The following is a 17,767-nucleotide window of genomic DNA, read 5'->3' as shown; positions in this document are numbered from 1 at the left end:
CCATCACTTCTCAAGAATTTACAGTGTCGGGCGCTTTGCTTTTCTCACCTTCCGCAAACGGTGTTTTGTGAATCACTTCCTTTTTGAATCACAAAAGGAAAAAAATTACATAAACCAACACTTCGCACAACTGCTTTGGTCCTTTTGATTTTTATTAGTCGAATTTAGCCCGTGGCTTTGAACAGATGTGTGTAATTATGGCACACAGGGCAATGAGGTAGACTGATTCATGCATTTCCTGCATGGATGAAGGAGAATTACTCGGAGCAGACAGGATTTAGTGGTATTACATGCCATTTAAACCCTATAACACCCTCTCTTATAGAAGCCTAAATGCAGCCACTGAGGGGATAACTATATTTCAGATCAGGGATGGTTTTGAGTATTTTTCCTTTGTTTCCAAAAATTTCATGGATGTTTTTTTGTATTGCAGAGCAGGAGACAGGATCTTAGTGGCTGATGACTCCAATGATGACTGGTGGAAGGTACGTATGACTTCATTGTGCTACAGCAAAGTTTGACTGAGTTTGTCTTTTCCCACAAAGCCAAGAAAAAGGCATTAAACAGACTGATGAATCAGGAAAGTCAGATTGTGAATTATAGGAGCGAGGAAACAGGGTAACTCAGGACATAAATGCATGGCAGATAAATTAGGGAGACAAGAGGGCCGATTGCATGATGTCACAGAGGCAGCCTGTCGCCACCAGACTATGAAGAAACTCATCATGTGTTTTAACACCATTGTTCTCTGCAGCCTGTAGACAAACAGAGACATCTGGCCAGTTTGGTCTTTAAACACAGTGACAAGCATCAACACCTGATGAAGCACCTGCATACAATGTGTAAACATTATAGTAAAACCTATTAACATATGTGCCAGGCAAACATTGCACAAGTCTGCATGCTTTACAATGGCACTTTGAGTATAGGTGTATGTATGTTTTTTGTTTTCTTTTGTTTTATTAAGGCTTCGATATAATCCTCTCAAGTCCTGCTGTTTGATGAATTCTTTTTTTTTTTTACCAGGGGGTAATTGAGGACAGGATCGGATTCTTCCCAGCAGCCTTTGCTCATCAATTGCGGGCTGGTGACCAAGTGTTCAGGTGTAACAGGACGTTCATTGGCTGCAAGGAGCAAGGCCAGATCACTCTGAAAGAGGGACAGGTAATGCTGGATCAAGCAGATGCGTCCTTTTGGGGATGAATAAAAGTTGTTAATCTTGAGTCACTGTCTATTTCTATTCAATGAAAACTTTATATTCTAGATGGATGTTTGGATGGATGGATGGATAGCTAGAGAAATTTATTTCAGGAGATGCATGGTAGCTGTTTATAGCCATTTTCACTCATGAGCAGACAATATCACAAAAATCCAGTCACGTAACATTAGCTAAAGTTTCCCACAATCAGGATATAGTTCGGACTGCTTGACTCGTTTATTATGGATGGCGTCTGGGTAAGTGTGCAGGAAGTGCGGCATGATGGCCACTGGCTCATTGGGGATTCACCAGAAAAAAAAAGACTTCTAATAGGGAACACAGGACTGACGTCAGGCTGGATCCAAGTTAGACTCTAATCAGGTCAGGCTTGGGGCACGTTGTACTGTCAGAGATCTCAAGTCTGTGTAAGTATGTTTAATATCAGAGTGGATTAAAGTATTCTCCCTTGATCAAGGAATATAGCACAGTGGTACTTTTTTCAGCTACAGCAGCTTGAAAGATAGATCATAGAGCTGCATGCTCTGATGGCAGTGGTCACCCTCAGTTAAGGTCTTTTTGGATCAAGTGCAATTTATGTATGTCAGGTTTGGATTTTATCCAGTATTTTGATTTCTTTTTTAAAGCAATGCTGACAAATTGGATATGATTCCTTTTAATGGTTCTTGTGCAAGCCTTTAGTAGTTTTCAGGCCTAGCATAAACAGGGTTCATCCAGGGAGCATCCTCATTGTCTTGGGTTGTGGAAGCAATGACCTCATGATGGATATTAAAGTTTCCACATTATGATCACACCCCAGCTACTACAGTGCACCTGATTCACATCATCCAGCAGCTCTTTAGCCATCATATTACCTTCCTGCAGCTCCCGCACTGCCTCTCACTTCCAGCGACTCTTCATTTGCAGATAGTTATTCACTGAAAAGCTCGAGTGGATTTGGCAGACAGAGGAGCATAATGGCTGCACTTGAATCAAGCCCCCTTTTTCCCACAATGCTGTCCAGGGCATGTTAGGACTCTGAGGAGACTTAAAGTAAGCAACCCCCAGTGGAGATTTAACCACCAAACACAAGATGATCTTGTGACCCACTGACTCCCATTCCAGTCTCTCAAATCCAAGGGAAGACATTTGGGAGAATTTAGAGCAGGCATGCAAACACGCTGTGCTCTGACCTATTGTGAGTGTCAATGAGTGAAATTAGGGGTTGGAAAAAAGAAAAGTTTGATCATTTTCTTGTTGTTGATTCCCTATCATTGATTATTAGCTTGATAGCATAACACATTTATAAAATGATGCAATGTATAACTGATCATAATCACATTTAAATATAATGGCAATCACAAATGAATCAGTAATATACATTCCTAACTTTTCTTATTATGGATGTGGTTTTCCAGCATCATGCCTTCCAGTAACTCAGTATGTGTCTGTAATAAGATCCTTTTGTGCCATATTGAGTACTACTCTAAGTTACTGTTAGCCCATATAATTAATCTCAAAAATGTATACAGATAAATTGAATTTTTTTTTTCTTTTGTGCTTGCTTTTGTCTGCTTTCTGCATTTCCTATTTATTGGTAAAGTCAAATTTTTCTCGCGGCTTTCAGATCTGTGTGAGCACTGAGGGCGAGCGCAGCGGCTTCATCAGAGTGGCGAGTGGAAAGAAGAGAGGTTTCGTGCCCTGTGATGTTCTGGAGATCATCTGAGGCAAACCTTCAGAAAAATGAAGACGGAGACGGAGAGCGTAAGAGCGAGAGAGAAGTGGGGGAGGCGGGATCCGCCACCTGGAGGTTAGAGGAAGCGACGACAAGTGAGGGAGTTCACCTCGTCAGAAACTGGAGTTTGAACTCGTGAAAGTCGTGCTTGCTTTGTCAACGCACCCTCCACTTTATTCCCTCTCGATACAAAAGGAGAGATGAGATGACAGAGATTTGCTCAGAAGATGAACTTAATTTTGTTTGCAAGGAGACGGGAGATCACTGTGTCACTGGATTTTATTTAAATTTATCCAATATGTTTGTTTTTTTAAAATTTACCCTTAGTTTTATTCAGCCTGTTTACTTTTTGAAAGCACGGCGAACATTTTAATTTTAAGCCTAAAAACAAACAAACACATGAATGATTATTTTTCAGGATATAAATGGAATTCCTTTAAATAGTTAAGCTCCTCGTGCTTTAATATTATCCTCCAAGCAGAAATAAAGTAAATGCAATATAGTGTAACATCTAAGCTGGTTGTTTTGAATGGCAGAGGCCACAGCATCAGAGGGCAATGGAAAATAAACTGAAATGAACATATTCGAGCCACTTGTATAAACCTTTACTGCAAAAATTTGATTATTTAAGAATCCAATTTGTCCTGAATATCTCTACAGAGTCCTCCAACAGAAGTAAAATATGCTTCTTTTAAAGCACATGAAGCAAAAAAACAAAAACATAAATGCATAAGCGAGTAATTTCAAAAGAGTTTAACAAAAGCAAAGGCTTTGGAAATTCTCTGTGGTCTTCCAGAATAATCGCCCGCACACTCCCAAGCTTCACTGTCCTTCCACTGTCTTTAGTTTCAAGGCTTTTCTCAGTTTTTTTGTTGATTTATTAACTGCTATAATTTTTCATCAAAGATTTACAGTACGACAGTATAATAAGAACAGAGGATTTTTTTTTTTTTAACCATTTACTGATCACAATGTGTTTAATCTGCTGGAAATGGCTGTGGAAACAAACATTTAAGAAAACATATAACTGAATGACACATTTCTAGTTTAAATGTGATCACTCGTGTGGTTTTCCTCCTTCTCGGCAGACTCTCATAAGCAGGACTTCATGTTTCAGATTATAGTCAGTGCATTTACAGCAAGCTGTTGCATCATAGTAGATATAGTATATCTGTTAAAGGTTGTTCAGCACTGAAACTTGGCTTTATTGAATGTCCAAGAAACCTTTATTGTACACAATGTATGTACAAGAATAAAATTCCTTCTTTATCACAGTATTCTGCAGACGGTTATTCACTGAAAGGCTTCACTTACAGTCACCTCACGGCAACTGTAAGTGACTGCTGGGACCTTTCTGTGTGGCATTTGCATGGTAAATGGTATGGTACTTACCCAGTGCCTTTCAGCTGAATTGTGCTTTCAGCTACAAGTCTCATTCACCCAATCATACTGTATACACATTCATACAGAGCTTTTATCTACACCTAAGCACTTTTATCTAATATTCACACATTCTGATGGATCCAACTCAGGGATTCAGAATCTTGCCCAAGACTACTTTGACACATGGACTGTAGGAGCTGGAGATCGATCCACCGACCCCACTCTACCACCTGAACCACTGGTGATTCTAAATTGGCCATAGGTGTGAGTGTAAATTACAGTATTCAAAAGTGTATTATGAGCATATTTATGCCTTGTACTTTTTAACCCCTGACTGACTCAAATATATATATATTTTAAATCTGCGATCACATTTATAATGTCTTTATTCACAAAATGAATTTTATGTGTAAATCTGTGGATTTGCAAATGCAGCAGACCAAATAAACCAAAAACAAAATTAAATTCAAATCTTTTCACTGGATAATCAATGACTGCTCAATAATGCCCAAACTATAATAATCACATCACCTTTAAAATTGGTAAAAGTTGGTACTGTGTTTGTGGGGTGTCTTTGTGTAGACCATGTGTGTACCCACAAATCAAACAGAAAAATAAGAAAGAAAAGGAGGTAAAAAGATTTTGGAATTTGTAATGTCATTTTTGTGAAAAATACATGCTTATTTTATTGGGGCAAAAAACATGCAGGAACATTGTGACGTATGGATGTTAAATATTAAATACTGTTTAGATGTGGTCTGTTAACAGAATGCAACCTGTAAACATTTTTAAAGAAGATTTTTAACTTTAGGTTCAGTGAGCAGACCTGGTTTATTCCTCTCTGTCCTATCTCTAAGCAGAGTGAATGCACAGAGATTCAGAGGCTTCAGCAGCTCCAATAAGCGTCTGCTCACACATTTAAATAGTTGCCTAACTATAGAGGTCAACACAATCATAGACACTTTGCTATTCTGCTGTTTGCCAATCTTCCTGTTCTTTGTCTGTGAAATAGCTAACACCCACCCAGATCATCCCTGCAGGACACCAGCAGGTCTCACATACAAGGCTCTATCGCCCCCTAGTGGATCATAACTATAGTCGTGTGATTGTTGGGGTTTCCTTCTAATATTATAGGCTCTTTACCTTGCAATATAAAGTACTTTGAGGTGACTGTTATCGTAAATTGGGACTATAGAGATAAAACTGAATTAAAATGAATATAAACAATACTCAGTTACTGGCGATTTATAGCTATGGAATGCAGCAACCACTGCACTTGTGAATGGCAAATAAGTAAATGTGCCAGCACTGTTTAAAATGGAAGGGGAAAACAAATTTGAGAGACCTGAGAGACTGAATTATGGGAAATGCCACTTCTCATATTTTAAATTACTGTAAAATAAGTACTAATTTTAATATTGATTGTCCCAAACAATCAACATTAAAACTGGACAACCTGACAGCTTACTTTTCACCTCACTGTTTGCACGCTCTCTGTGCTACCTGCTCAGCACTGAGCAGCACACAGGTAGTGATTTGCTGCTGAGCAGAGTGGAAAAGCTAAAGTGCTGGTAACCTTGTGCTTCCCGTAGTTGCTACATATTCCCATATTCTTAATGTACTTTTCAAAGGAACATGAAGGGATTTCATGCAGGTATGACCATTTTTATTTATTTATTCCAGTTTTGCAGTTCTTTGTGCAATTTTTGATCATTCCGTCTCACACAGAAACACACACACAAATATAATTACCAGCACACCCAATGATGGTGGCATGGTGATTGAGAGAAAATGTACCTGCGCAATTCTTTCACACTGTGCCATTTTGCACATACTCTCTACAAAATGACACCATCAACAAACTGTCAGCAACAAAATTACTTCTTGTAAACTTTTTTGTTTTTATGATTGTGCTGACTGCGCACTTGAAAGAGGCGCGTACAGCTTGTAAGTGTTTGAATAGGTGTGAAGCAGGAAGGTGGTGGTCTGTGTTTCCTTTTCAGCTGTTAAAACCATAAAAAGCTCATCAGAAAAAAAAAACCCATCAAACTACAGAATAGGAGACTCAAATGATATATATAGCCAAAAGATTAAAAGTGGTATGTGGTGTGAGGGGCCAGACATGCTCAGCGGTGGTGGTGATGGTGTGGTGATCGAGAAGCTTTGATGTTAAAAAGGAAAATCCAACAACGCCACGACACAGAGATGTGGTTCAGATCATTAAGAAGTTGGTTTATTGACAGTTATTAAAAGCACAGAATAAAAGAGCTGCATTCATACAAATGCTTTTAAAGATCAGTTCAGAGCTGCAGTTTATCAGTGGGGGAATGCGCTTCCAAGAAAAGAGACGTCAAAAGTACCACCCAATTCACACATGAGTTTCACTTCTGAAACACAGAACCCCCCCACCCCCCCCCCCACCCCCCACCCCAACACATACACAAAGGTGCAGCTCAAACCAGGGGTGCATAAATAGGCGCAGCACATGGCAGCAGGCCTAAAAGGTGCAGGGGTAGAAAGTGATGTTGGGGTAGTTTGGAAAGGCTTTTGAGTAACAAAGAAGAGTTTTGGTTTGGAAAGCTCAGTTTTATGAGATATTGGTTACAATGTGGTGTGTGGTGATGAAGTGGGCCATAAACATCGTGGATATATAACACCAACTCCCAAAAAGTTGGGACATTGTGTAAATTGTAAATAAAAGAGAATGAAGTTACAATGCTTTGTAGATCTCATAAACCCCCATTTTATTCACAATGAAACATAGAAATCATATCAAGTGCTTAAACTGAGAAAATATAAAACTTTAAGAAACAGTGTGGATAACCACGAGTCCTGCCATCACCATCGCTCTTCTCCTGCTCTCCACAAGTAAGAAAGTAACAATATTTGCCACACCTTTACTTTTGTAAGCCAGGGCTTATTTCTTGGCTTTTGTTCAGTAACGAAAGATTCTGAAGGATCGAACTGAGGTGGAGCGTTTTCCAGAGCGGTTTACTGCGTCACGAGAAGTAGCGATATGACCACAACAAAGAGGAGGTGAGAAATATGACACACAAGTCAAGCTAAAATTTGACGAAGCCTCCTCTGCAGAGATGGTGACTCAGAAGCATATGAGCACATTACATTTGCTACATTTATTCAAACTAGACAATATTGTTATTTTGTGTAAATTGAAAGCTTTTTGCCAAAACTTTTATCTCAGATTCTGTGGGATGAAGGTTTTCCAGGTTCCTACTATGCCTGCCAGTTCATTGTGTTCAGAGTACAGAAGGAGGCAAGAAGTGATAACTCAAAGATAATGAGTTTAAAATATGATTCACAATATTCATTTTGTAGTAAAATCCCCATTTAGAAGTAACCTGACACATGTACCCGTAAAATATAAACAAGTCTCTTATTCAATACTCATTTGTGATGTTTTATTGAATGCCTGCAATTTTTGAAACACTTGATTGCAGTTCTTGCTGCCAAGAGTGGCACAACCAGTTATTAGGAATAGGGAGCAATTATTTTTCACACAGAGCCAGATAGGTTTGGGTAGCTCTTTTTTCCCCCTTAATAAATGAAATCATTATTTTAAAAAACTGTGCCAGGTATTTACTCTTATCTTATCTTTGTCTAATATAAAAATTTGTTTGATGTGAATCATGTCAGTGTAACCAATATTCAAAAAAACTAACTGTTTTCTGAGGCTAATTTCTTTCTTACCCTGTAAAATCATGGTGTTAAAATCTGTTGCTCATAATTCACCAAAGTCTCAGTAAGGACATAGCTTTGATTAAATATGCCATAAGCCAGTAGCAATATTATTTTTGTGCTTTATTAGTGTTATAATTTAGTTTTTGTATGCTTTCCATTCATTACAGTGTTTTAAAACAGTTTGCATACATGCAAATTCTGTAAAATCTTTGTAATTTAAGGAAATTTGATATCATCTTGAAGAAACCCATACCGAATTAGCTTTTTTCATATTTTCGATATTTTTACTCGAAGGACTGAATCAGGAGGTTGTTGGACAGTGCTGGGATCCAGTGAAAGGGATGTACACACTGGAAGCATATTGATTCATTAGTCATCATAAAGGGTGACGGTCTTCTGTAACTACTAAGCCATTGCCAGCTGTTGATCATGTAGGATCATAAGGAAGTCTTCAAAAATGGATTACTCTTAATTTCTTAAAATTTTACTCAGAACGTTTGATGCCTTAACAAAGGATTATTAACGCTAACACTAAATGTGGAAATACGATCTATTTGCATGTAACAAAACTAAATATGTGCAAACTGTCAAAAGAACTCTTAAAGAAGTCTGACACATATGTTCCCCACTCTAAAATAAGCATTAACACAAGTGTGGGTCAACTGGGAAACTGGCTCCTTTTCTCTCTAAGCAAAACCGCAGTAACGCACAACTCCTGGTGTGTGCAGGTTTTATTCTTAGAGACTTCCTTTCTTACCATCAACAAGCAGCTGGTGAACTAGAAGCTCGCTTCTGGTGAGCTTCAGCATGAAATGCTGCAGATGCTGCAGTTCTTTGCGCCATTGACTGTAAGAGTTCTCTCTCACTTTTGATCACTGACAGAATCCAAAATAGTGTTGATTTTTATTTTTATTTATTTTAAACTTGCAGAAAGCTAAAAATTCATATTCATGAATCAGTACGCAGCATATTAAAGGTGTAGAGGGAGATTTATCAATAAACTTACATCAAAATATATAGCATTATGTAATTATTTGTTTCTGAGGATTTAGTTAAAGGCTACACAATGAGGGGCTTTAACAATAATTGTGAGACACTCTAAAATCAACACACAACAACAACAATTTCATATCTGTGATAGTCATTTTATGGTCAGTTTACTCTAAAACCCCAAAATCCACATTTATCCAATTACAATAAGCTTTAAAGTGATATGCGAGTATCGTGCATAAAAGCATCACTCTGCCCTAAAGGTGGACATTACGCTACCTGTTCATTAGGTTGTGTGCAACTTCCAAATAAAGATGAGTGCGTGGGTTTTCTGAGAATTTCTGCTCTGTGGTTATTGTGGTTTGAATTTTGATCTCAGACAGGAAGTTGTCTGTGCAGCCCATCTACCTTTTGTCCTGTATAAAAGCCATTTCAACCACAGCTGCTGAGGCATCATCACTCACTTGCTGCAATGGAAATGTCTTCATTCCTCTTTCTGTGCCTTGTGGCAGCTTGTTCAGGTGTGTACCTTAACATTTGTTTGCATATGAATACATTTGAAACTGCAAAAAATCATTGACTTGTCTTTCTGATTTAAAGTGTACTTAAACATTTGTGTTTGGTTGAATCACAGTCCGTGCTGTCCATGGACGAACCTTAGAGGTCAGCATTGATGATGGGGAGGACCTGGACATGGAAGTCTCTGTGGATGCAAGTGGGGTCAGTGTGACTGCTTTAAAGAATTTAGGTTACACTTTATCCTTTATATCAGGGGGCACACTCAACTTGTGGTAGTGATGGAAGAAGCGTTTAGAGTGGGGCTGGAGACTACCCTAGCTTTACAACATATTACAAATATACACATACCCAAAGGGTTAAGAAATTTTTTTTAAACAAGTTGGGACTGATCTTCTGAACCAAAATTATTACAGATTAGTAAGAATAAAAGCAGGTCTATGTGGTGTTACAGTCAACCCATTTGTCCCAATATAAAACAGTTTGGATTTATAATTGAGACATGCTTTTATCCCCCCCTTTCCCCCACATCCACACCTGTGGCTTCTTAAATTTGCAGCTTCCAGGAAAGTGCTGGGCTTGCAAGTGGATTTTAAACAAGGTGAAGAAATTTGCTGGACCAAACGCCACCGCAGAGGTAAAATGTCTAATAGAGTACCAGCAGTTTACTGCATCATTCAGTCAGAGCAGTAATGCAAGTTTTACTTTCACAGAGCCTGTCGTCAAAGTTGCTCTCCGCCTGCGATGAAATTGGACTCTTAAAACCTATGTGCCGCAAATTTGTGAAGGCGCGCCTTGGAGAATTAATCGAGGAACTCACGACCACTGATGATGTGAGGACAATCTGTGTGAACATGGGAGCATGCAAGTAAGTTCCCATTATTATGGTTTAAATCAGGGTTCATCTGAATGCTTTCATTTTCAGAAAAGTCTTTGCAGTGTTCATTATTGACTCTGTAGATGTTAAGGGTCAAATACCTAAAAACCAACTTCAACATGCAAACACAAACAATGAAATATTACTGTAACCCTACATTAACCCCACTGATAGATCATTACATTTAATTTTTTTATGCCTCTGTTTTTCTGATTTGCTCTCTTCAGGCCAAAGGAGGTGGAACTGTTCTTTTATCCAAAGAAGGGAGACCCACGCATTGAAATTAAGGAGTTTCACTGATGTTGCATGCATGAATAAAACCTACAGTGCATTTGAAAGAAAAAAAAAATCAGAAAACTTTATCGCAGTAGTAATTGAATGAGAATTATCTCCAGTAATTTAAAGTATAATCACTTTTCTCCTTCAGCTTTCTTTTCAAATTACATTAACTTACCTTAATTTCCTCTGCAATTCTTGTAATGGTATTTTGCATTTCTTTGTCTGTATCTGTGCACAACTAATGGAAATAAACAACTGAAATAATTACATTGACTCTGTTTTTCATTTTATTCTCCAACCTTAATAAAACTCAAGTTCAGAGTAACCGTTCTGATCAGAGATACGAGTGTGAGTGCTCACTGTGAAGCAGACACAGCCCAGCTTTTGCTGAGTTAAGTCATGCATATATGTTTCTGGTGGTTCCTGTGGTGGCACCTCTTATAAAATTTTAATGGTCTAAAAAAGTCTGGATAATGATCTCTTTCTTGGTTTGGCATCTGTCAATGCAGGTGATGACTTTGTAAACTTTCTGCACTGTTGTTGGACATATTTGCAGTAATTGTGCTGTTGCATTAACTTTCATGAAAAGTGCAATAATAAGTAATCATAAAGCCTAACCAGAAAAAAAAAGAAAAAAATTATTTTGTCCACATCCAGAGGGTTACAGGTTTACATCTGGGAATCATTCTCTGAAGATACCTTCTCTACAGCAACAGTTTTTGCCCTGACTAACTTCTCACTCTTTATGTCACATGCCAGCGACAGACATTAGGTAAAGTCCCGCCGTCTCTGTATCACTCTGTATCAGACTGAAGGTTTTGACCTTATTTGCTAACTCACTACACAGACACACATCTGCTACTGCTTGCCTCACATACATCCGTCCATCTCTCTGTGTAAATGATCTGGGTTCTGCTATTTACTGTTTGACTCACATGAACTACTATATTTTTATATGCACTTCATGATCTGTCAGATTTGCGTTTTTTAAATGTTGTCACAACAATAAACTGAGCATGTGACAATGAACTTGTCTTTCACTGTGGATTTTATTTTCTGTATATTTTTTAGAAGTTTTTTTTAATATTTTAGAAAGTGTGACTTTCTAGAAGAAGGCACTGAACAGGAGTGGCCCTCCAATCTCATTGTATATTCTGTATAATGATAATAAAGGCATTCTATTCTATTCTATTTTAATTAAAACTCCAATTTTTCACTGGATAATCAGTGACTGCTGAATAATGCCCAAACAATGATCACATCACCTTTAAAACTGTTAATAGCTGGTTCTGGTCTTTGTGTAGGCCATGTCTTTGTTTTAAATGTATAATACCCACACATCCAACAGAAAAATAAGAACAAAAAGTGGGTAAAAAGACTTTGAGTTTGGACAGTGTCAGTTTTGGCAGAAATATTGTGATGTATGGATGCAGTTTGTTAACAGAATGCAACCTGTAAACTTTTGACTTTAAGTTCAGTGAGCAGTCCTGGTTTATTCCTCTCTGTCCTGTCTCTAAGCAGAGTGAATGCACAGGGTCTCCTTGCAGATTTAAAGGCTTCAGCAGCTCTATTAAGCATCTGCTCACATGTTTAAATAGTTGCCTAACTATACAGGTTGAGACAATCATTGACACTTCGCTACGCTGGTGTTTGCCAATCTTCCTTTTCTCTGACTGTGAAATAGCTAAAACCCACCGAGATCATCCCTGCAGGACTCCAGCAGGTCTCACATACTTGGCTATAACGCCCCCTAGTGGCTGCTTACTGTAGAAGCAACTTTCAGTTAATAGGAAGGTGGATTTGCAACTATGCAATGCAGCAACCACTGGACTTGTGAATTGCAAATAAGTAAATGTGTCAGCACTGTTTAAAATGGAAGAGAAAAACAAATTTTTGAGATTTGAAAGACTGACTTTTGGAAATGACACTTATGACTATAAAATAAATATCCTCATTTTAATGCTGCCTCTGCTTCTTGTTTCAGCTGCTCCCTTTAGAGGGTGTCACAGAGGATCATCTGCCTCCATCTCACCCTATCTCTGGCAACCTCTTCAGTCACACCAACCCACTCCGCATCCTCCTTCACTACATCCATGGAATCTTCTCTGTGGTCTTCCTCTTTTCCCTCTTCTGCGCATGTCCAGTCTGTCTCAGCCTTTCCTCTTTAAGATTACCTCCAAAACCCTCAACCTGAACTGTCCCTCTGATGTGCTCCCAATGGAAACCTTAACACCTCCAGCTCTGCTTATGATCTTTTTGTGCTACTGTCAAGTGTTTAATGCAAAACAATAAAAACTAACAAAATGAATTCTCATAACTGACAAACTTTCTGTTTTGCATTCATATTTTTGGAACTGAACTTGCTGATATTTTCATGTGAACATTGGCCAAAGCACCTTTCAGCTCACTGTTTAGCTGACTGGGCCACAACTTGACTGTTTACTCTTCACCTCACTGTTTGCTCTCAGCACTGAGCAGCACACAGTCAATGATTTGCTGCTGAGCAGAGTGGAAAAGCTACAGCGCTGTTAACCTTGTGCTTCAAGTAGTTACTACATATTCCCATATTCTTTATGTACTTTTATAGGAAACATGAAGTGATTTCATGCTGGTATGTCCATTTTTTTAAATTAATTAATTAATTTCAGTTTTGCAATTCTTTGCCATTGTGTCATTTTGCACATACTCTCCCTTTCTCACATAGAAGCACACATACAGATATACTTATTGACACCACCAACAAACTCAGCAACAAAAATACTTCTTCTTGTAAACTTTTTATAATTGTGCTGACTGCACACTTGAAGAGGCACGTACAGCTTGTACGTGTTTGAATAGGTGTGAAGCAGGAAGGTGGTGGTCTGTGTTTCCTTTTCAGCTGTTAAAGCCACAAAAAGCTCATCAGAAAAGAAACCTTTAATATCAAACTACAGAATAGGAGAATCAAATGATATATATAGCCAAAATATGAAAAGTGGTATGTGGTGTGAGATGTCAGACACACTCAGCGGTGGTGGTGATGGTGTGGTGATCGAGAAGTTTTGATGTTAAAAAGGAAAACCCAACAGCGCCATGACACAGAGATGTGGTTCAGATCATTAAGAAGTTGGTTTATTGACAGTTATTAAAAGCACAGAATAAAAGAGCTGCATTTACATATATATTTTTAAAGATCAGGTCTGCAGCTTATCAGTGGGAGAATGAGCTGCCAAGAAAAGAGACGTCAAAATTACCACCAAATTCACTCATGAGTTTCACTTCTACCACCAAGGCGCCAGCCACTGTCTCGTTAGGCTCTCAGCTTCTGAATAAGACAAGACACAAAAGTTATTAGCATGTCCATGACATAAGAAAGCCCATTAAACTCAGAGCGAAAAAAAATGATTTCATATCAATCCACAAGGCTTTTAAATAAAATGACAAACATGAAAACGAAGGTCATTTTAGTTTTAGTTAGTTTTGTAAACTCACAATACAGTTTTAGTTAGTTATCCTTTTTCCCTTTTAATTATAGTTTTTATTTATTTCAGTTAACGAAAATGTTTTTTTCAATTTCAGTTGTCGTTAAGTATAATCACCCTGCTGCAGAGACCAGCTGCTGGACCTTTGGGGGAGGAATGTTGTCCCATTCTTGTCTGATATAAGATTCTAGTGGCTCAACAGTCCTTTCATGATGCACCAAATGTTTCCAGTTGGTGAAAGGTCTGGATTGGAGGCAGGCCAGTTCAGCATCTGGACTCTTCTACTACAAAGCCATGCTGCTGCAATAGCTGCAGTATGCAGTTTAGCATTGTCTTTCTAATATGCAAGGCCTTCTCTGAAAAAGACATTGTCTGGATGGGAGCATATGTTCCTCTAAAGCCTGTATTATATCTTCCAGCACTAATGCATCCCCATACCATCAGAGATGCAGGCTTTTAAACTGAGCACTCCTAATAAGCATCTCCTCTTTAGTCCAGAAGGCGCGGTGCCCATGTTAACCAGAAAGAATTTCACATTTCGATTAATCTGACCACAGAGCAGTTTTCCACTTTGCCTCAGTCCGTTTTAAATGAACCTTGTCCCAGAGAAGATGGTGGCATTTATGGATCATGTTCAAATATAGCTTCTGCTTTGTATAATAGAGCTTTAACCTGCATTTGTGGATAACACAGAGAACTGTGTTAGCAGACAGTATTTTCTGAAAGTGTTCCAGAGTCCATGCAATGATTTCCATGACAGAATCAGGCCTGTTTTTGATGCAGTGCTGCCTGAGTGCCTGAAGATCACAGGGATCCATTATTGATTTTCAGCCTTGTCCCCTTTGCACAGAGATTTCTCCAGATTCTCCAGAAACTTTTGATGATATTTTTTGTTGCAGATGATGAGATAATTGATGTTTTTGCAATTTTAAGTTGAGGAGCATTATTCTGAGATTGGTAGACAATTTGTAGATGCATTTTTTTTTTTTTTTTTGCTGACTGGTGAAGCTCTGCCCATCTTCACTTCTGAGAAATTTTGCCTCCCTACGATGCTCATTTTACACCCAGTCATGCCAGTTAACTTATTTAGTTGAAAAATGTTCCTCCAGCTGTTTCCTTTTAGTAACATTTACTTTTCCAGCCTTTTGTTGCTCCCATACCAACTTTTCTGAGATGTGTTGCTGCCATCAGATTACAAAATTAACTCATATTTTTCATGAAATAGTAAAATGTCTCAGTTTAAACTTTTGATATGTTTTCTATGTTGAGTTGTGAATAAAATATGGGTTTACAAGATCTGCAAATCATTGAATTCTGTGTTTATTTCTGTTTTACTCTGCCTCCTAACTGCAGCTATTATGGAGTTAGGGTTGTATTTCCTCTGACAGTTAAGTGCTGTTTTAAAAATACTTTATACTGCCAGTTTTAAAATGCTTTGCAAGGATCACATTTTTTGGTAAAATAAGTGTTGACTCATTGAGAAGCAAACTGCACAAGATGCAAAGCAGTATAAAAGACCCAGAAAACAGCTCTGATGAAACAGTTTGAATAACCATGAGTCCTGCCATCACCATCACTCTTCTCCTGCTCTCCACAAGTAAGAAAGTAAGAATATTTATCACACCTTTACTTTTGTAAGGCAGGGTTTATTTCTCATGGAAGATTTTGAAAGATCAAACTGAGGAAGAGAGTTTCTCAGAGCGGTTTAATGCACCATGAGAAAGAGAGAGGTGACCACAACAAATAGGAGGTGAGAAATATGACACACAAGTCAAGCTAAAATTTGACAAGCCTCCTCTGCAAAGATAGTGACTCGATGATGTGTGAACACATTACATTTGCTACATTTATTCAAACAATGCCAGTTTTTAAAATGCCGTGCATGGATCGCATTTGTGGTAAAAATAAATATTAATTTCACTGAGAAGCAAAGAAAAAACCTTTGTTTTGTGTTGATATTGAAAGCAAATTACCAAAGCTTTTATCTCAGGTTGAAGGTTTTCCAGGCACATGCTTCTCTTAGGCAGTATTATTAAAAAGCAGATGATACTCAGCTTTACCTATCAATGAAGGCAGATGATGCACATCAATTAGTTAAACTGCAGGAATGTCTTAAAGACATAAAGGCCTGGATGACCTCTAATTTCCTGCTTCTAAATTCAGATAAAACTGAAGTTCTTGTACTCTGCACCACAAATCTTGGAAACATGGTGTCAAACCAGATGCTTACTGTGGATGGCATTAGCTTGGCGTCCAGTAACACTGTGTGAAATCTTGGAGACATTTTTGACCAGGATATGTCCTTCAATGCCGATATTAAACAAATATGTAGGACTGCTTATTTATAAAATTTGAAACATCCTGTTTCAGAGTGATGCTGAAAAGCTGATTCATGCATTTATTACTACTAGGCTACTATCAAAATTACTATTGTAATTTATTATTATCTGCTGTCCTTAAAACTCCCTGAAAAACCTACAGTTGATCCAAAATGCTGCAGCCAGAGTACTGACAGGGACTAGAAAGAGAGAGCATATTTCACACAGAATGGCGTCTCTTCATTGGCTCCTTGTTAAATCTAGAATAGAATTTAAAATTCTTCTTCACATACAAGCTTTATTCCTGTTAAAAGGGAGTTTTTCTTTCCCATTGTCACCAAGTACTTGGACATAGGGGGTCGTTTTAACAATATAAAGCACTTTGAGGTGACTGTTGTGGTTTGGCGCTATATACGTATAAAAATGAAATTGAATTGAACTGAACTAACATTAAATATGGAAATACGACCTACTTACATGTAAACAAAACTCTTAACTCTTAATGAAGTCCGACACATAAAATGTTCCCCGGTATAAAATAAGCATCAACACCAATTCACTAAGTGTTTGAAATTCATTAACCCACACGTTAAGTGTGAGTCAGCCAGAAAATTGGCTCCTTTTCTGTCTAAGCAAACCAGCAGTAACGCACAACTCCTGAGGTGTGCAGGCTTTATTCTTAGCGACTTCCTTTCTTACCATCAACAAGCAGCTGGTTAACTAGAATAAGCCGCTAGTGTACTTCAGCATGAAATGCTGCAGATACTGCTGTCATGATTGCCTCTGTCCAAAATCATTGTTCACACAACAACAATGCCACATCTGTGATAGTTTACTCTAAAACTCTTAAAATCCACATTTACCCAATTACAATAAGCTTTAAAGTGATGTGAGAGTAAAAGTGGACATCACACTATCTGTTCATTAGGTTATGTCCAACTTCCAAATGAAGATGTCATCTATTCAATTCAATTCAATTCAATTTTATTTATAGAGCGCCAAATCACAACAAACTGTCGCCTCAAGGCGCTTTGTATTGTGGGTAAAGACCCTACAAGAATACAGAGAAAACCCAACAGTCAAAACGACCCCCTATGAGCAAGCACTTGGCGACAGTGGAAAGGAAAAACTCCCTTTTAACAGGAAGAAACCTCCAGCAGAACCAGGCTCAGGGAGGGGCAGTCATCTGCTGCGACCGGTTGGGCTGAGGGGAGAGAAAGACATGCTGTGGAAGAGAGCCAGAGATTAATATCAATTAATGATTAAATGCAGAGTGGAGTATAAACAAAGTAAATAAGGTGAATGAGAAGAAAC

At 38.2% G+C, this 17,767-nt stretch overlaps 1 protein-coding gene across 2 annotated transcripts in view; it reads left to right on the top strand.

Moving 5' to 3' along the window:
- stac (SH3 and cysteine rich domain) overlaps positions 1-4,747 on the top strand; it is a 31,394-nt gene extending 26,647 nt beyond the window's left edge. For both annotated transcript variants that reach the window (XM_030718606.1, XM_030718605.1), the window contains 3 exons: positions 434-485; positions 1,027-1,164; positions 2,823-4,747. In XM_030718606.1, the coding sequence (XP_030574466.1) occupies positions 434-485; positions 1,027-1,164; positions 2,823-2,921 (289 nt within the window). In that variant the 3' untranslated portion in view covers positions 2,922-4,747. The remainder of the gene's footprint in view (positions 1-433; positions 486-1,026; positions 1,165-2,822) is intronic.
- The last annotated feature ends 13,020 nt before the right edge of the window (positions 4,748-17,767 follow it).

The sequence above is a fragment of the Archocentrus centrarchus genome, chromosome 22, assembly GCF_007364275.1.
Source record: "Archocentrus centrarchus isolate MPI-CPG fArcCen1 chromosome 22, fArcCen1, whole genome shotgun sequence".
NCBI classification, from domain to species: Eukaryota; Metazoa; Chordata; class Actinopteri; order Cichliformes; family Cichlidae; genus Archocentrus; species Archocentrus centrarchus.
The sequence above is the reverse complement of the archived record's forward strand: the minus strand, read 5'-3'. Positions and strand labels throughout refer to the sequence as shown.